Genomic DNA, 20,388 nt, shown 5'->3' on the forward strand with positions numbered 1-20,388 from the left:
CCGTAACGGAAATTAAGTGTCACCTCTCTCGTTCTTGATTTCTGATGCAGGCTGAAGTATGGCACTAGCCCCTAGCACTGACACATAACAGTGCCACTGTGTCCCTTTGGACCATGATATTTAAACCTCTGCAGATTTTTATTAAGATATTTTCTGTTTTCCTTTATTTTGTCTCTACTTTTGCTCATTAAACTAAGTACAGCATCTCTTGGTAGTGCAAAATAAAGCTGAAGCCCAGTACGAGTCTCCACCGAACATCATGACAAAAGGCTATAAAAATATTGTGGGTTTCTCAAAGGTAAGACTATGTGAGACTACTGAAATCTTCTTTTTTAATTTAATGCTTTTCTTTAAGTCTCTTATATATGCCACCTGGGAGAGAAGATGAATCCTAGCAAGGCAAGATCTGGATGGAAATGAAGAAACAAAAAGGCTGGCTTGGTTGGGACAAACACGCTCTTTTTTGACAGTAAACACTTCAAGGACTCTCAGAGAGTGTTTCTAGACATCTGACACAAGCAAGAGAAAAAGAAACATGTACAGCAATCTACAACCATTTCCTTAAAAACAAGATCCAGAAAGACAAAGCTGCTATTCTTTTCTTTTTATTCTAACCTCACTACGATAATTGCTCCTGAAAGACACTTCTCACTCAGTTGTGAGCTTACAGTTGCTATAGAGACTGCAATTATTCTCTGAAAACTGATTTGGAGTTTGTTTGTGGTTTCATTAACATAAGATTTCAAACAGTTTAGCACAAGCCTTTAATAGAAGGACGTTCATGTGTCTGTGACCGAATGAGTGGGAATATGTTCTGTATTGGTATGTAGCACATTTTTGAAACTGCAGCATTTCAGTCTCTTAAATGCAAGTCTTTATTCAAAACTTTCTAGGCACTTAATGGATAATTTGCATAGCAAACTGCAATTTTATTGTGGGAGAAGTGGGGGATGAATTCTCAGAGGAGCATTTAGTGGCAGAGGTCACATATTTGTATTACGAGTCTGTTTTTCTGACAAAGAACGTATTTATACCAAACACTGGACATCACTCAGATAAAAAAAGAATAACCCAAACCAACAACTTCTGTTTCAAGTATTAAAGTGACAGCAAAGACAGATCTTTTGAAGTTACTTTTACCCTGGGCTCTCAAAAGACTCAGCATATTATTGCCCTTTACATAGATAATTACAAATATGTAAGTAAATATATATACACACAAACTTTGCAGCCTATGAACAGAAGATTAAAATTTAGCTTTAATATTATACACGTAACTCCAGGCCAAGCTAAGAGAATGGCTTGACGAGCACATACATACCTACAGTGAACCACAATTGGTCCAGCATGGGCGGGATTCAATGTTTTGACTTTCTTCAGGAATTTCAGCATCCCAATAGGTGTGAAAGGCACCCCAAAATCAGGCCAGCTGGTAAAGTGAAGCTGTGTAACAAGCCTCGGAGCTTTACAGCCGTCATGAAGCTGCAGGGAACACACAGACTCAGAGTTTGACATTTCATTTTTCATTCAAAGATTTCTAAATAAACTGCTGTGGTTATTTCTGCCTTTAATTCCTGCAACATTTGGAGCCTAACACAAGGATTGGAAATTTACAGTATATGTAAAATACAAGCACTGAGCAAAGCTACCATGCATTCTTAAAATGCATCTTTGCAGTGAAAACTGGAATAATCCCAGGATAGGATTGCAAAGAGTAAGACTCACAATTTATGTTAATAATGGATCAAATCTTAAGTCCTTTTTATAACAGAATCATAGAATGGCCTGGGCTGGAAGAGACCTTAAAGACCACCTAGTTCCAACCCCCTGCCACAAGCAGGGACACCTTCCACTAGACCAGGTTGATCAAAGACCCATCCAACCTGGCCTATTTCATTTATAAAATCCTCACAACGCTTCTTTTAGCAGCCTCAGGTGAAAACTCACAACAGCCAGTCTAAACGTTCAGGACCTGCATTGCTATGAGAAGCCAAATGCCAGCTCTTCCCATATCACGTATGAAAATTGAAAGAAGGGCTGTGCCTCTAATGGCCAGCGACCGACAGGTTCATGATCGGACCTACTCTTCAAGCATAAACGAGAAGATGTTACCGAAGCAACAACAGCAGAGCTCAGCATCGTTTCACCTGCATTCACTACACACAGCCTATCTCTCAGGTTAGAAAGCGTGTCTGTCTCCCAAGCTTCCAGTCTGTTAGCCAGGGTCAAGGCCTGGAGAAAGCCAATTGGTTTTGTAAGATGCCTTGCCTCCATCAAGGGATAAACCAAGCCTGAGAAATGCATTCTACCAAGATCAACAAGGGGAAGGCAGCCAGGTCCATTCATAAAGTTTCCAGCCCTTTGGCTCATCCAGCACGTATGTCTCTGCACCATTCCTTCTTTCCCATTCTGCTTTCTGAGCAGTTTCTCTGAGCATTTTTGTCAGTGATGATTAGTCGCACCAAAGCGATCTCCATGCTGAATCTGCAGAGTTCGCTTTACAGTTCAATACTTGTGATTAATGCGGAATGAATCCACCCCTATTTTGAAGGCTTCCAAGCTGTCTGTGTAGTTCTACGCAGCTAGACGTGGTTCATCACCTCTCACCAGCCCATATTGTCTTCAATCTTCAATCTAAATTAGATGACCAATCTAAATTACCAACAGAGCAGCCCTCCATTCAGAGGGTGAGATCTCCAGCAGTTTGCTCCCATACAAGGCTACACACTGTAGACAAGAGCAAAGTCATCCCCACCAGCTCCCTTGTGATCTAAAGCTTTAACTCATGCCAGCGACCAAGGACACACCAGAAATCAAGCTGTAACACTGGCTGACATTGGCCAACCAGATGCCCAAACACATCCAAATCCACTCACTTATTTATCAAACAGAAATCAAGCTGTAATACTAGCTGATGTTGGCCGACTAATATCCAGAGATTACTCCAAATACCCAAACATATCCGAATCCACTCATTTATTTATCAAAACAACTTGTGCCAAAAAAGGTCAAGACACTGCTCCTGTGCTCCCTCACTGACAGTCACAGGGCATGACGTTCTGTGGCCCTGGGCTACAGGCAAGAAGAAACTGAGCAGAACCTCTAGCAATCCCTTACACCACCGCTGATGCTATGCCTGCTGACCCGCAGAGCTTGCCTCTGCGTAGGCGAGCTGCTGCACCTTTCTCCATTTGCAAATATGTTTAACTAATTTCCTGACTTTTTTATGCAAATATTCGACGTTGTAACAATTTGCTTTAAAAACTGACATGAAGACCCAGCTAGAGCATTATTGTTACTTACCGACTGAACGCAAAACTTGCGGATGGTGTAGTCCACCAGAACTATGCAATCCTCCACGGACACGCGGATATTTCCGTAAGTCCAGCACCCTTGGTCAGGCCAATACTGATAACATTTTTCCTGTACAAAGGTACGGTGAGTTTTATAAAACGAGCCTGCTTTCATTGTTGGTCACCCATCAAATAACCATGTTATTTGAAAACAGTGTATGTTACGCATAAGAGCATGCAGAGTTTCTCATCTGGCACAATACAGCTTTGACACTTTGTTAGCACTATCAATGCTTAAATTTATGCAGGGAGGGTGAGAACAGCTTTGAAGTTGTTTTTTAACCTAGCCAGACCTAAACAGCTTTTGGGTTGCTTTGGTGTTTTTGTTAGGTGGTGCCTAATTGTGGGAACCGTGACGTCTTGACTCTATGTTTAAGTGTAGTCAGTGAGAAGTGCGAGGCAGTTCTCATTTGGAGTCATCAGCAACATCCAGATGTAGCCGTTCTGGCCTCTCATATTGGGAATGGGCTCTTCTTATGGACAGCCTTTGCTGTTTGAGCTTCACCAAGCAATAGTATAACTGCAGCAGAATAAAGCAGAAGCACCACCGCAAACAGGAAGACAAGGAATGCCCACCCTCCTAACTGTGGTGAGCTGACAGTGCCCGAATTACATTGTCGTTATTGTAAAAAAGGCACAAAACAGGTACGAAGGCCAGCTGTCACACAGCGATACGGCACATCGTGTCTCACGAGTGCACCCTCATCGCTACTGCTGCTTATCCCCGTATTTCCCCATTCGCAGGAGAGGTTGCCCTTGGAGGGTAAGACAAGCCCAGCTCGCCAGCACTGCCTCTCCTTGCTCCCACAATCACCACGGAAACACAGGTTGGTTTTTTTCTCAGGCATAAATCTGTGAGGACTTTATACATATTTCAAACAAGAATGTAGCATGCCTAGTGTGACAAACTGTCCCCCAGGGGAAAAGAAAATAATTTAAAAGTATCTTTTATGTTTCTGATGGTACATTTCCTTAATGTTTTAACTTGGCTTCTCAAGTCTGCGAAGCAGGAATGAAGCTTAATGTTTCACGTTTGTAATGTGCATCTCAGCATGCAGCCAGTACGTGTAGAAAGTCTCGCACGATGGGAGGAGCGAGACATATGAGGAGGAATGGGGGGGCAGGAAGGAACAGCATCACTCTCACAAAGCAGCAGCTTTGGTTTTCTAATTGTTTTGTGCATGTGCCAGAAAGAATTTTGAAACCTAATACTCAGAGAAATGAATACAGTTTTTATCTTCATTTGTAACCAAACCCACCCATAAGCACAGCCTTAGAGTGTGATAAAAACACAGGCACAAGAATTTGCCTTTGGCTATGGAGGACAAAATCAGCTATCAGAATTTTTTCACTCAAGATCGGCTTACAGAAATTTGTATTTTGGAAGTGAAACCTCTACATTTATGAGTAGAAACTCAGATGTGCTAACAGGGACTGGAGAAGGAAGTGGTCAGAAACGTGACTGGCCAGACACAGCAGTCAGGACTGCTTTTGGAGCACGCTCTCCTCGAGACATCCCAAAGCAAACTGAAAGCTCTTTACCTCTTTTCTTTCTTTCAGGTTGGTTAACATGACGATAACAGCCGACTTCTGCTCCCATATCATCCTCCAGAAATCATTAACTGTTTCTTGCTTTGGTCCTGCAGGCAGAACACAGCTCTGCTCAAGAGGGGTGATGGAGACCAGCGAATCACAGTGTCAACAAACAGCCCCTGGCACTGGGTGCCCATGCAGACCTCTGTTTACTACAGAGTGCTCAGGTTTTGAATATAACACAGGTTTCTTTAAAAACAAAACAAAACAACCAAAAAAAAAAAAAACCCCAAAAAACCAAACAACACAAAAAAACCCAAAAACAAAATCCCAAACCACTTTTTTACACAGCCATATGTGCTCAAATCTACATTTCTTGCAGATATCGCCTCTCTTGAAATATTATTAACACTCTTTTAAGTGGACTGAGGCAGGAGCATCATTTAGGATTTCTACGTTGCAGCTCTCCCTGACACCAAGGTCCAGCATTACCTGTGACCACAATGAACCACTGCCTGAGAGCTCCTTGTCATGCTGGACAGGGCAGGAGTGTTTTTGAAGGGCAGGGGCAGCTATTGCTTTGTGCCTGGGACTGTGGTGACAAAGCTCCCCAAATGTGTGACTCAATACAGCACAAGAATTGATGTGAAAATGCTAATTTCTGTATCAGGATTGTTCAGAGAGAATGTATTATCAGGAGACATCAATTTGCAAGAGAAGCAAGGCGAGGGTGGAGGGAGTAAGGCGAGCCCTCTGCACTCCGAGCAGCATCTGCAGCTCTAAAGGCAGTGGGTTATGCCTCATGCTCAGTTTAATTTCATTTCAACTGTAGCCTCTAAATCACACCTCACATTTGGCCACCATATGCAGCTGAAAAGAACCTTTAAACCAGGTCTAAAATTAAATATGTTCAGCCAGAAGATGTACAGACTGAAGAAATGAAAATAAATTACCTTGTGCTGCTATAAATTTATTCTTCTCTTTATAACCCTATGGAAATAAATATCATAGCAGTTAAAAGATGAAATGCCAACATATGCTAGCAGAAAAATACTTATTTAATTCACAGACAAAGTTTGCAGTTTGGCCAACAGCGGACAACTGACACCTTACATCTATATACGATGCATTAATGTAGTCTGAAGGTGGGACTCCATCGATTTGGGTCAAAATCACTCTGGAATGATCATCTAGAAGAAAACATATTGCAAACACATTTGCATGTTAATCAATCTGCAAAAGGAAGCAGGAGGCCAAGCTAAGCACACACTTCCCAAAACAGCTCTCTCCCATATTGTCCCTAGTTCTCACCAAGAAACTTTCTCCACAAACGTCTTGCTTTGCTCCCAACACCTGGAGGCCACCAGGACTGTAGCTCTACACTATGGAAGCCCAAACTTCTCCATATTTGCTTGCCCCAAACTAACCTGAGATCCTAAAATATCCCACTTGACAGTGTAATTCTCTACCCCACGAGAACTAAGGCTTCATAACGCTGCACCTGAAAAGCACTGCATGAAAACCTACCAGGAGAAGATCAATACTAGAGATATGCCATAAACCAGACAGGTTTCATACATACAACGTATAAAGAACATTTGGACCAAAGTAATTTTATTACTCGAGTATTTTCAGCAAATGAACACTGCTACAAGCCTGCTCAGTACCAGAGTTAACTGTCTGATTGAAAAGAAAAGGTAATGTCTTACATGGCAGGATGTTAGGGTATCTGTTTTTCTCCCTGTTTTCTTCCTTATTTGCCATTTCAAATGTTCCCTGCACATATCCAGGTGTTAACGACTGGGGAAAAAAAAAAAAAAAAAGGATAGAAAAGTCAATGTGTTAGAAACCCCCTGACTCTTGACTGTACATGACTTAGAGAAAATCTGCATTTATACATGTTGCCTTGGACCTAACAGAATTAAACATATTTTACTCTTATTGGGAAAAAAAACAACAAAAAAACAAAAAAAACCCAAAAAAAACCCCCTTTCATTACTCTGTAACAGGAAACTACGTCCTGCCAGATTTCACTACAGAAAATGAGTTCAGCAGTTTTGGAAAAATAAGTAATTTTTCCATCAGAGATCTCAGTTGTTTAGAAAATTGTTACACTCTGAGCTGCTGCTTTAAGCTGCCATCTGCCGTGGTGATTCAGAGCGCCGTGACCCAGTCGCGTGGATGCGCCGCTCCGTCGAGCTTGGCTCCAACAGCCACTTTTAGCAATAACAGTTGGTTAAATAATATAAATAGGGTTTGATTGTTAATAGCTGTCTGCTAAGAACATTAAATATCAAACATCTTGCTGAGACCCACAGGTGAGGGCTCAACTCTGGCAGAAAGGGAAGAAGAAAAAAATAAATGGCAATTCTTTCGTGTTGAAAGTCGCTGTATGAGCACAAGTCATATTCTGCAAGTAATCAGCAAGATCTAAGACTGCAGATAAATTTAGTCAGGCTTAAAAAAAACCCCCAGCCTTGCAGAGCAATCAAATGAAAGGAAGAAACGGAGAGGAAGAGGGTGAAGATGAAAACAAGGAGGTGCCCAAGGTGGAGCCCCTCCACCACCACAGCAGAAGCTGCTGAGATGCCACCACCGGGGCCAAGCCGCCGAGCCCAGGCTGCAGCGGAGCCCAGGGCAAGGGGAGAGTCAGAAAAGGCACCGTTCATCAGAGACATGGCACGAGGCTCCTGCCCTGTGCTTTCACCTGCCCCCTCACTGCAAATGGTGTAATGAAACTCTGTTCTTGTTTACGTTTCTTGCATTGAACTCCTAAAAAACTCCGTGTTGGCACGTTGGATCCCACCAAAGTAAAATCCCAGCAGTTTGGGAACGCGCAGCCACCTTCTCCCACCCTTCTTCTACCTCCCACTGCCCAGTCTGAATCACGTAGGGGAAAGGAAAAAAAAAAAAAAGGGTAAAGTGACTGTACAGCTTAAAGCAGCTATCCCTGCTTGCCTGGCGGAGAGCAGCACTTGGGTTTCCCCCTCAAAAGCAACAGTCTGTGTTGTCAGGGTGATACAGGATAAAAGTGGCAGTTTGGGGAAGACTTCTCCACCACCACAGAGGAAACAGCAACGTGCGCTTGTGGGTTTGGTTGTTTGGGGTTTTTTGCTTTTTCTTTTTTTTATATCGCTTAAACTTGTCAATGTAAGTAAAAGAACAGAAAGTGAAGCTTAAAAAAAGGGTTGAAAACCAAAGCTGCTTTTAGCAACCTGCTTAATTCCTTATATGAATGAACCCCATGGTTTTCCTAATTAAAATACAATTTATAAAACACAGAAGCTTAATTTCCGTTTTACATTAAAAGAAATAATTAGCACTTCAAAACACGATTTCTTCGACTTCAAAAGTCAGGCAACAAATTCCCAATAAAGAGCAACAGAAGTTCAGCATCTTCATTTCAAAAACTCATGAAAAGTAATTATCTCTGGCACACCACTCCCCGTTCCCCGCTCCTTACTGCTGCAAGGCCCCGACCCTCCCTAGGTACCTCCCCGTGTCACACTGCATGGCCCAGAGCAGGACCTGCACCCCAGTGCAAGGCCACAGCCTGTTCCACTGCTCCCACCCATCCTCAGAGCGCAGGATGTGATTCATCGAGGACACGCTTCATCATGTCCTCTCCATCACCCCACGAATCACGAGGAGATAATGAGTCTTGGCGGCGTCGGGTCATCTGCTGCCACCGCTTCACAGGAATCTGCCATCTCATCTGCTCCCGCTTTGCAGGAATCCTAAAATCTCTCTGAAGCTCCGGAGGGGCTCGATCTACGCCAGCATCAGCTCTTTTTCTCCTTTTTTTAAACTGAATGAGCCACAGGGACATCTTAAGTCAAAATTAAAACTTCCAAAGCAAATTCATACAGGAAGGTTTTCAGACATTAATCTGAAAATCAAGGCAATAAGCTACCCATCACAAACTTCAAACATCCAGCTCATCTTGTATTATGGATGATAAATACATGTAAGGGCCTATACAGGCAGGAATACGCGGTTTTCAATTTTTTTCCCTCTTTTTTTTTTTTTTTTCCTGTGAAGAAAGAACACACTCTTCCTAGTGCCCTATGTTCACAAAGGAATCAAATCATAAAAAATGAAGCAACTGAGAGCAGAGGGAGCCTCTGCTGTCCTCAGCGTATAAGTACAATAAGTGCAACATACTTCTTAGGAGTAATTTAGGCTTTAAGGATAAAAACACAAGTATTGAAGAACACCACTAGGTACATAAATCTAAGAGAACTGTCCTCAAAAATCCTTTCCACTGACTGTGTGTCATCACCTATCAGCACTTGCTTTGTTTTACTTTTCACCAGAAAAAAACCCCATGGGACCAAACTTCTCTGCACATGCCTGGCCAGTGCTGCCTCACCCCACGCACCATTTTCGGCCTCAATCTGTTTCAGATTCACAGCGGAGCCCCTGGATCTGTGTTCCCAGGGATGCCTGGCCCTCTGACATGTTAGATCCAGCTGCGTGAAGCAAACACCACAGTGGGCAGAGACCCCCTGGTCCATCCCCATCAGCCCAGCATCCCCAGCCCAGGGCTGCAGTCAGGGTCCACCGCAGCTCAGCACCTCCCACCCAACAGCTTCTACACAGGGGACAGCTTTGGACCCTTCCAAAACCTGCAGGACTTGGCAGCTACTGCTTCGAGGGGCAGATGCGGCTCTAACCTCAGCTGGTGGGAGGATGGAGCCGAGTTCAGGGCTTACACATGCTGGGGATGCTTTGGAGGAGAGGTCACCACACAGATGCCTGTGCTGAAGGTTCTGGATTTCTCAGCCCCTTTCCTTCCAGCACTGCAGTGACAGGCTTCTGTTTGTCCGCTTTCCTGCTTTATGCTCCAGTATCAATCATGAGGATTTCTAACTGCCTTTCACCCTTTCAACCCCAGGCTTGAGCAAAACAGTCACATGTCCACTCAAGCAGCCACAGGAGATACAGTGGGAACAAAAAACCCCAACCAACAAAAACCCACATAAAGCATCAAGCAGACTTCATGTACTGCCACCCCCCATCTCTGCTCAGACTGCTCGTTTGTGGGAACTGGACCCCAGTTTTCAGACTCAGCGCTTATGTGCAGACAGAAACTCACATGCTCACAGCACGGTGCAGAAAATGATCCAAGCAAAGCAGGTTTTAAAAATAAAAATAGATGGCTTGTTTTCGCTCCTAACTGGAGAACAAATTAATCAGGAGAGTCAAAATTCACAAGTGCACATCTTGTCAAATTAGTTTTCACATTCATTTTGTTGACTTTGATAAATATCTCCACAATGCTCCCTCTCTGATAAGGGCAAGGAAATTATGTGTTTTAAATATATCATCAAAGAAATTGCAGATATAAATATGATACCAATTAAGAAGGTAACTTAACAGACTGCGTAATCAATGCGTGCCTAGGCTTTAACAACTCCATATTTGACATTTAAGCTACTGCTCTGTGCAACTTGCTTCTGCTGTGAAGTGAAAAGAAATAATTAAAAGTATGGAAAAGGCCCCCAAACGCAGATGTGTGAGAGCAGACTCATTGCGCCACACTTCTCCATAGAAACTGGCCCTGCAGCAGCTCGCCACAGATCCCAGTGAAGACTCGTGAGTGTGACCACATGCGACGGAAGCTTCGGTTATGGGCAGAAAAGAAGATCTGCTTTCTGACCAAGGCAACACTTTAAAGAAAAACTTTTAAAGTTGAGATACTTCAAAGAAACGTACGTGCTGAGGCACAGGGCGCTGCAAATAGGGAAGCAAAGGGATGATAATAAAGAGCAAAAGGTCAAATTATGAAAAAAAAAAAAAAGTCAAACCTCACTAGGGCAATATTAAAGGTCACGCTGTGTCTTCTCCTCTAAGTGCTTCTTCCTATAGAGGCAAAACACTCAAGACTCCCCAAAAAACCCGCCACCACCTTCAAGAAAATCAGCGCTAAGGAGATTTACATTCAATTTTCCTCTCCTCCAGCTTTCAGGCAAAACTAAAGAGCTTCTTTAAATGTTAGCAAGTGTAGCACAGTTTATATATTACCAGTTTGGCATCCCCGTATCATAACAGTCATTCACGTTGCAGATTTTGTCCGGATCAAGGCTTACCAAGTGTGACAAAGCGCGGATGGACAGCACCAGCACACTCACACGAGTGCTCAGGCTCTGAGACACCAGCATCATGCACCACTCTTACAAAAACTGTTCATACTTGCGGGTGTTTTGGTTTGCCCCCCACTTCTCGCCACGCAGCCATTTGCTCCAGCATGAGAGCTTACATTAAACTCCTCCCTGAAGAGCTTCCCTTCGTCTGCTGATCGCATCCGTATTTCCTCTTCAAGATTTTCTACTGGAATAGGGAAATACTTCTTTGGGCCCGAGGGAGACCTACTGAGCAGCATGACCCGTTGCTGTTCTGTCAGGACAAGGAAAGTACGTGTTACAGGCATGTCCAGAGCAACAGGTAACAAGCTATTACCAACTATAAATTAATTTTTGTGCTGGAAGATGCCAAAACATACTTCTCACACAAGACTTCCATCAGTGATAAAGCTGATTTGAATGAAATAAAAACCCCAAACCACAGGCTAAGTAGTTGCTTAAAGAACAACCACTGGTAAAATGAATGATTTCTGTATCGACACCAGATTAAAACGTGGCCAAGTTTTATGTAGAAAAGTAGGTTCCTTCTGCTGACAAAGAGCGGACCAGCCCAGAGCTGCTCTGCCACAGGGCTGGGGCTGCAGGGACAGCTCTTCCTGCCCACCACCAAAGGGATGCTGCCAGATTATTTCACTTGTGAAGGGGCAATAATAAAAAATATCTTTAACTTGACAGTCCACAGAAACTCTGCACCACGATGAGCCGTTGCTCTCAGCTGCCCCAGCCCAGCCCAGCCTGCCATGGCTCTGCAGCAGCACGGTTTGGGACGGGGATTGCTGTGGGCGCTTCCAGCCACCGGGACCTCGACTCGCATTGGGAAATAAAGCCCCAGGACCCCTTCACCTGCTGCCTTCCCCAGCATGACTGGCCACCTGGAAACCGAAACGTGTATCCCCATGGGCGGCTGGAAGAAGCGGAGGGATTAAACCCCCTGTTTGGTGAAGACAAGTTTTACTTACAAGCAGAGGCAAAGAGAAAGGCGGACCGCCAGTAACGATGGGGCTACTTCCAGCAGCTGCACTGGCAAAGCAAAACTCCCTGCTTGCTGCACTACCCTCCATCTCCCGAGGGCACTACCCATGGCAGGGATTGCCAAGCCGCGGGGCTCCTGTGCACAAGCACTGACCCAAGAGGAAGCTGAGGGGTATATTTAGAGGTTTGACTTTCTCTAACAACTGCCACTGTGTTTGTTAACCCCCTCTTCAGTTCACACGTAGCAATGTGGAACTGGCACAAAGCACACACGTCCTTCTTTTTATCATTAAGTGTTTCTCTTTGTTATGGCTAAAATAATTTGTAAGCAAGAAACAAAGAGCCCCTCCATATTTGCTAGGTTGGAACCGAGCCCCACAGAGTAGCCCACCTGAAGGGTTCCCCGCTAACAGAAATAAACCCAGCATGCTGAGAAAGCCAGGGCAACACATTTTAACTCCTGCGCGTGTTTTATTTTAGTGCCACCGGCTTACATTACTGCTCTATCTTATCCCCTTACTTTATTCTCTTTATGTTCAGGAACCAGCCAGTAATTTCACAGAGTTAAGGATCTCTTTTCCCCCTTTTAAGAAGAAATACTACAATTCTTTCTCTAAATACAAACATCACAGTGCTAGACACCTGGATCTCAGCTGGCATCCTAATAAAACATATACAAAGAGCACGACAAACATTTACAAAGAAGCATTTTCTGTATCACAACTTGAAGTGAAAATTATTTAAAACTAACAACTGAAAGTTAAGATTATATATATATACATACTTAAATATGGACGTCTGGTTGTTCTTTTTTTACACTATTTTCTCTTTAACAGCAATCCTATCACTTATATTATAAACAAAAAGCAAACGTAACAGTAACTGAATTCCTAATCAGCAAACAAGTGTGTACATACACAAACAAAACTCACAAACAAAATTCAGACTGAGAAGGAAAGCAAATCTGCCCATACCTTGCTCTTCTAAGATCCCATTTGGCATCTTTTTGTCCCCAGAGTTCACAACAGCTTTCCTATGCCTTCTGAACCTGAAATACACGCAGCACATGAATCTGAGGAACTATGTTGAAAGGTAACAACCATGTTCCCAAATCAGTCTTTACCAACCATGTAATTCTGGAGAAACTCTTTCTGTTCATCTTCACGGTGAAGAGAGCCACCACCGCCACAGCACCCTCCACTACGCTGTGACGGAGTCTCCCGCCTCACCATAAGTATGCATTTCATTTCCTTGTTAGATCATATCGAAACAAAACTGAGCTAGTTCTGCATACAGAGCTCCACACAGACCTACCTGAAAAAATAGCCAGCCAACAGAATGAAAATGATGAAGACCAGGAGCAGAATCAGCATCGAAGTCAGTAGGTCCTTGTGTAAATTGTTCTCCTCTGTAGAGTCTACGTGGATTGAACACAACAAACGTGAAACATTACAGACACGGATTGTCTAATCTGCTATAGAAACTCTGCTTGGTGTATCAAAACTCTGTGGTTCTCCACAATAATCTCCTCGTACTTACTAAAAGCATCACAAATTACTAAATACATGCAAAGCTGAAACTGGAAGTTCAGTTGTTTTCTTTTTCTTTCCCCCTGCCCCCTTCAAAAGCAGAACCATGTTAGCTGCTACTGAGCGTATCAAGGATGCTTTTTGGAATGACTGATTCAGCAACGGATTTACTTGTAGTTAGAGCAGGTTTAGTGGGTACAAGGTAGTAAGCTAAATTCAAAGCCCATTCCAAAGGTCTGCCACAGCACCCTTATGCGTGTCCGCTGTTTCTCAGCTAGCGGGCATGACCCAGGAATGGCCCCCTCTGCCCTCGGCACGGATTTGGTGACCCCAGAGGTACAGTGTGTTTCACACACATCTCACTGAGCAGGCACAAACACTGCTGCTGGCTGCACCACCCTGCAAAGCACGCGCTGAGCATGATGGAGGGGGAAGCCAGGAGGGGACTGCGCAAATCGCAGTGTCTTCTACGGCTTATATTACATGTTGTCTTATATATATATGTTACATTATTTATAAGATGCTATAGAATATATTATATATAAGAAAAAGTAGGAAAGAGAAGCCTTAACAAATCACAATGGAGATTAAAAAATACTTCTTTGTTATATCTAGCATAAATTGCGAGTCTCATTCTTCTGTTAATAGTGGTTTTATGTATGTGAAACTTTACATTTGTTCAATATATACCACATTAAAATCATTAAAAACCCACCATGGTTCATTTAAGAAAGCAACACTCTCAGCCTTACCCTTCAGCAAGCAAAACAAAACCGTGCTACCTGTTTTTCTTTCCAACTGGACAAGTAACTCCAAGTCAGTGTAACAGCAGTGGTGGAGACCTTGCGGAGTGGGAAGGATGAGGCCTCCACACCTGGCGCCACAGCACAGGGAAGAGATTGATCTTCCCCCAGTTACAGCCAAGGGAGCCCCCATGGCAGCAGCCCATGCTTAGGGCATCTGCCTGGATGGTTCCCTGGGGGTCTGGACCCCCAGTTTCTCCATCATTACACCAGCCTTCCTCAGCCTCCTTCATCTGCACTGTTCATAAATCTTAGCAACGTACACAATTCCGAAATTAAGACAATTTTTGTTGCTGGTGGTGTGGTGGTTTTTTTTTTTTTTCTTTTCTTTTTAAAATAGATTTACACACTTTTAATGAGTTCTTCACCATTCCTACAGCGGTTTCCGAGAACTGCAGCAGTGACTCTGCTAACACCTCTTGCATTCTCACCTCCCTAAACTCTGTGTTTACTTGCAGCAAAGGCTTTTTGAAGAGATCTTGCCACAAGCCTCGACATAAAATATCATGAAAGCATAACAGTACAGTAAATATATAGGAGTATATAATGCCTGCAATATTACAGAAAAGAGCTCTATGCATAAATTGACTGTCCAAAACTGATTGCTGCGAAACCATCTGAGTGTTGATTTGTATCTTGTGAGCAGCTGGAAACTGTCTGGATGCTCAAACAGGGTATTAGGGCACAGAAAATCTTCCTTCAGAGGCACAGGTGCACCAGGGGCATACAAGGAAAGAAGGGATCTCAAGTCAACATAATAGTACAAAGGAAGGGAAGGCCATAAAATGTATGAAACTTGACATTTAAGTGGTATGTAAAAGTGACAGGCATGATGAAGCTGTAATCAGAAACCACCACTTGACACGTTTACAGAAGAATCTCTCTTGGAAGGAGTGTCCGGGTGAACGCGCAGCACCAGAACAGCTTAGCAATGTTGGTGTGGTGCTTAACAATCCTGTGCTCAGCGTAGAAACCAAGGTCTGACAAAGAAACAAAGAGAAAAAAATAAAAATCTACTTTTGCCCCTCAGAGGCAAAAATGAGCCACTTCAGAAGCTTAGAAATTTCAGAATCGGTATCTCTGCATCCTCCAGGATTTAGGGGGTTTGTGTTAGTTCTCATCATTGGCTGTGTCAAGACCTGTGACACAAAGGGGGAAAAACAAGTTTTGAGTCACGAGGGATTTAAAATTTCCTTCAAAAATCACCCGTCTCTTCCTTTCAGAAGAACTGATGTACTTCACACCATGTTTTTGTGGTGTCTTTGGAAAACCGGTTTCCAGACAAACACAGAACGCCTCAATCCAACCCAGAAGGGAAGTTCAACCTCCTGTCAGACTACTGTCTATATTTCTTTCGTTAAGGACACAGCACCCCTGCAATGACTGATGCAATTCTCTGCATCAGGATCTCACCTCTCCTCCTACCATTTCACAAGGAATTTAGGTCAAAACCCACAGAGTCCCTTCTTGCTTGTACATGGGCACGTCTATTTTCAAAGCCTTGCAGTGGCATATCGATGGCTTCATCTCTGCAGAGCCTGTGTGTAAGGCACGGTGTGGTTTTAAAATGTTCCAGTTATTGCATATCTTTTCTTCATTATCTGCATCAATAATTTTTTTAAATGCAGCCCAAAAATTGTGAGAAAGTTACAACCAGGCTTAGGCCATTGTAGACTCAGAGGCTGCAAGATCTTTGGCCAACACAACTTTTCTATGTATTAAGTGGGATCTTGATGGGAGCCTAAAGGACAGACCTAATTTTTTTTTTCAATCGGTGTGGCTTCAAAAATTGGCAACCGAAACATCTGAGGAAAGGCACACAGAAGAGGCAGATGCCCTCTACAGCAGATCTCTACTGCAGCCACCGCCAGGGAAAATTTTCCTCTGCTCCAGCACGAAGAGAGCTGCCGTCCAAAAGCACAGGGCTTTCTGTTTGTGGCCACACAAAAAAGATCATCCTGAGGGTGGTTTTTTTAAGACATACAATGAAATAGTGACTTTCATGTTGACAAGAGGAGGATTATCACCAGGAGGATGGTGGCAACCCCTCGTGCTTCCCCTGATACCCACCAAGGCTGACTCACAGGTTCTTCCCAGCTCCATTCCTGGTGCTGCCGGCCCAGCCATCTGAATGGCTCTTCCTGGAAACGTATCACGATTTCCTTCAGGGTTATGATGTTCCCATTTTCCGTATGTGTCAAAACCAGAACCACCCACAAGAAAAAAAGGGAACTACCAGCAGTGCAGGCACATCAGTAACTGCCTCGCAATCCTCCCTCCACACTCTCCCAAACACTGAATTTCTTCATCCCTGGATGGGTTCCTTTGCAAGTAGGGCCTGAACAGTAAAATAGCCCATAAATAAAAATGTGATTAAACCACTTGTTTCCTCCCTTCACAAAAACAAGCTGACAAGGCAAGGTGCATGGTTTGCCCTAGACAGCAAGTCAGGTGCCTGAAATTATCTTGGTGACTGATAAAAACCAGAACAGATATCGTTTATCCGAGCACAGGAGAAATCCCACAACAACAGGCTTTAATTATTCACAAGTCTGAACTTCTTTTCAAAGAACAGATAAGTTAATCCTCTACCTCTCCAAAACTAAAACTAAACTGCTCTCACCCATTACTTGGGTTAGATGTCAAGTGGTTTTCTTTCCGGGTGCATGCTTCATCTCTGCTGTGCCTTCAACAGACACATAAACGTCCTTTGAACAGTGCTCAACCTCCCACCACAGGGGCTTTTGGGCTTTTTGCACCTCTGTTTTGGGTCAAAACTGTTGTTTCAGACATCCAACCCTGCAACGGACCCTGACCTCCTCTGACATCTATTTCACACGAAGAGTGTCTGTCACAATATCTTGACACAGACATCTGTCCCATGGCAAACCCACTGCACACAATCTTAAATAGTGCCACATTATAAAATACAGGATTATTAATAAAATTCTGGTCAAATTATAATAGAGGTGTTTTGTCACCTGCAGGCACAAAACCCGATGCTTCCCAGTTTACCACAATGTTGGTACTTGCATATAACATCTACCAAAGTAAACACATCCCCAACATGCGGGATACAGGAGCTCTTAGACATGTCGCTGCTGAAGAGCTCGGTCCAGCTTGCATCAGCTTCTGCAGCCAGCTTGCCTGGTGGCCCTGCAAGACCTCCCACGCTGATTTAGGGGATACTTCAGACTGGATAATCTATCATGCATGAGAGTGCTGAGTATCTTCCATATCGCTCCTTCACCGGTTCACGTGTCAAAGCGCAACAAAGCATCTTTAGTTTTTATTGTAGTCTTTCAATGCTCCTCACATGCCCCACAGAGCAGGTAACTCTCAAAATTCACTGAGAACAACTGCACAGAGCAGCAGAGCTCACCAAAGCACGCACAGCCCCGAGACAGAAACCCTTTTGTGGACCACCTTGCTGGGGCACGGGGATGCTACTCACAGCACAGACGCGCGTCTGGCACAGGCTGTCCTCACGTCACCGTTCAGACTCATGCAGAGGTGAATACACACTCAAGTGACATATTTCGGGTGGTCCTTAGTACTTTTTGTGCACAGAGGCATATTTTAAACGTCTGGATTGGGTGAGGAGCAGAGCTTTTACATTAGATTTTATTGCTTTAAAAACTTCTGGTGATTACCTTCATTTCGCTGAACTTTCTGTTCAGATTTAGCAGTGATTGATTTATTATAATTAAGCCTCTTGCATATCAGTATGTGCTTTCTATATGCTGAAAACCTATAAACTTTCATAAACTGAAAAGTTTACTCAGAAGTTGTGGGTGTTCCATCCCTGGCCATGTTCAAGGCCAGGCTGGATGGGGCTGGGAGCAGCCTGGGCTGGGGGGAGGGGGCCCTGCCCAGGGCACGGGGTGGGACTGGGTGGGCTTTGAGGTCCCTTCCAGCCCAAAGCAGCCCATGATTCTCTGATTATAAAAGGAGAACTCTCCTCCTTTCTCAGTTTTCATCTATCCACCCTGTCTCCTTGAGGTCTGGCTGAACTTGTGCTGTGATGACTGGGCAACAGAAATCCTGGTTGGCACGGGTGGCCATCATGCAGACCAAGCCCCCTCATGCAGTTCTTGGGAAAGAAAACCCCAGCCCTGCAGAGAATTGCTGTTCCTCACCGTGCTTCGACTGCGGAGAACAAGCAGATATGCAGCTGATAACCAGGAGATAGGTTTGATATGTATGAAAAACAAACCCAATCAAAAAAAAATAATAAAGACAAGGGGAAAAGACAGGTAGGGAAGACAAACCAGTATCCACAGCCAGCAGTATCCACACAGCAGCAGGCAAGCAGCAGCAAATGCAAGACCCGTGCCTGCATTTGCCACCCTGGAGCCGCCTGCCGCAGAGCACAGCCCCGCCTGCCACCGCAGCCAGGAACCGCGGAGCAGGTGGGGTTGGAAGGAACCTTCATCCAGGCCAACCCCCAGCCCAAACCCACTTATTTCTGAAGTTCTGCTTTTCAAACTAATTCCTGAAATTGACTCTCTGCCGACAAAGCATCCCTTTGGCCTTTAAATACGAAGTAAAATGAGCCAGATTCCTGCTTCAAAACTCATTTTTCTGCGGACGCCTCATTTTCTCCAGGAAAGCACCACCACGAGTCTAGCGTGAAAGCCCCCCCCTCTGGGTCGCGCCCTGGCTATCGTACAGCAAGGTTTCATTCTTTCTATACATTGCTTCAGTTATAAATTCATTACCGCTGCATGTTAATACATTGTTACCAGAAAGAAATTGTAAATATAGGTATGAAACCCATGAAATATTCATGGAGTAAACACTAAAGGAAATTAAACATTTGAAAAGGACTTAAAAGCTTTACTACTACGACTCCCAGGCTGCTTTCACATTTAAACTATGTAACAAGTAAAAATACAAGAGGCAGTAAAAGAAGCCTGACTATGATTAATACCGAAGAAATAATTAATATTTGAGTAACCAGGAACTACACTGACAGTATCATGTACAAACAGTCTGTCACACATATTTGATAGCATAAAGTTTTATCTACTTGAAATATACATTTCTTTATGAAAATCCAAATAAATAAATACTGGTTTATATTTATTTAATACAGTTGGATACTTTGAGTAAATGGCTGTCCAATTTCTCCAGTAAACAGCAGTGCAATAAACTCAGAATATTCTGATTTTATGAAAGTGAATTTTCATGGTAGCGATTTCACGGTACTCTTATAGGAAGTAAAACGGCATTAGTACTGAAAAATTGAGCCACACACACCAGGTATCCAGGTTTCAAATAAGAATAAAAGCAGCATTTTAAATTTTAAAACATTTGTTGAATTAAGCTAAAATGATAACATGCAACAAATTACAGCTATTCCTTTCAGAATCAGAAGCATCTTATCTTTTTGTATCATTCATCAAATTAGCATGCAAAAGGAAAGCTGGATTTCTTTTTAGTATCCTTCAGTTCTTTCCATATTCTTTTAAACAGAGTTTTCTTGACACTTCAATCAAAAAAAAATAAAATATTTCTTTTGTATTAGTTCAATGGCTACCAAATGAATAACACAATCCTGTTATATTGGAACAGCAATATACATGTGCGTGTACTTATCTACCAGACAAAATTCTTCTTCGCTTCTCACTGCAAAACAATTAAGGCTTTGATATTTAGGAAAAAACAATTAAGTCGTACTAATCATTTCTGAATCTAATCATATCACTGGAACAAAATTTTAATTAAAACACAGATGATAAGATAATTCTTATCCATATTTTCATACTTAAATTCAATATGATTTTGAATTAAGCTTTGACGATAAACCGCACCTGTGGAAAAACTCCCTTTTGACTAATTTTATTAAAATTCTGGGAAGTGATACAAATGATAGGTTACTTCCCTTTCCCAATTCCTATATTCTCACATATTCAGACCAATATTAGTAACTTGTTCTTCTACTGCTCCAGGTGTCAGGAGAAGAAGCAGGGCACTGACAACTACTCAACAATATTTCGCAGAGGCATTTATTAGTAATTTTACACTTAGCTAAATTTTTATTTATACT

At 43.1% G+C, this 20,388-nt stretch overlaps 1 protein-coding gene across 6 annotated transcripts in view; it reads right to left on the reverse strand.

The window, feature by feature from the left end:
* The window catches only part of PTPRE (protein tyrosine phosphatase receptor type E), a 109,100-nt gene that overhangs the window by 19,328 nt on the left and 69,384 nt on the right, over nucleotides 1–20,388 (reverse strand). For 4 of the 6 annotated variants that reach the window (XM_055799550.1, XM_055799585.1, XM_055799564.1 and 1 more), the window contains exons 3-11: nucleotides 13,319–13,421; nucleotides 12,979–13,052; nucleotides 11,149–11,285; nucleotides 6,596–6,686; nucleotides 6,000–6,076; nucleotides 5,840–5,876; nucleotides 4,896–4,993; nucleotides 3,304–3,423; nucleotides 1,322–1,482 (exon numbers count right to left, since the gene is read on the reverse strand). In XM_055799550.1, coding sequence (XP_055655525.1) covers nucleotides 1,322–1,482; nucleotides 3,304–3,423; nucleotides 4,896–4,993; nucleotides 5,840–5,876; nucleotides 6,000–6,076; nucleotides 6,596–6,686; nucleotides 11,149–11,285; nucleotides 12,979–13,052; nucleotides 13,319–13,421 — 898 coding nt within the window. Of the gene's footprint in view, nucleotides 1–1,321; nucleotides 1,483–3,303; nucleotides 3,424–4,895; nucleotides 4,994–5,839; nucleotides 5,877–5,999; nucleotides 6,077–6,595; nucleotides 6,687–11,148; nucleotides 11,286–12,978; nucleotides 13,053–13,131; nucleotides 13,261–13,318; nucleotides 13,422–13,543; nucleotides 13,986–20,388 lie in introns of those variants that run through there. The other 2 variants (XM_055799572.1, XM_005236081.4) reach the window with 2 other exon arrangements.

This window comes from Falco peregrinus, chromosome 1, assembly GCF_023634155.1.
Source record: "Falco peregrinus isolate bFalPer1 chromosome 1, bFalPer1.pri, whole genome shotgun sequence".
NCBI classification, from domain to species: domain Eukaryota; kingdom Metazoa; phylum Chordata; class Aves; order Falconiformes; family Falconidae; genus Falco; species Falco peregrinus.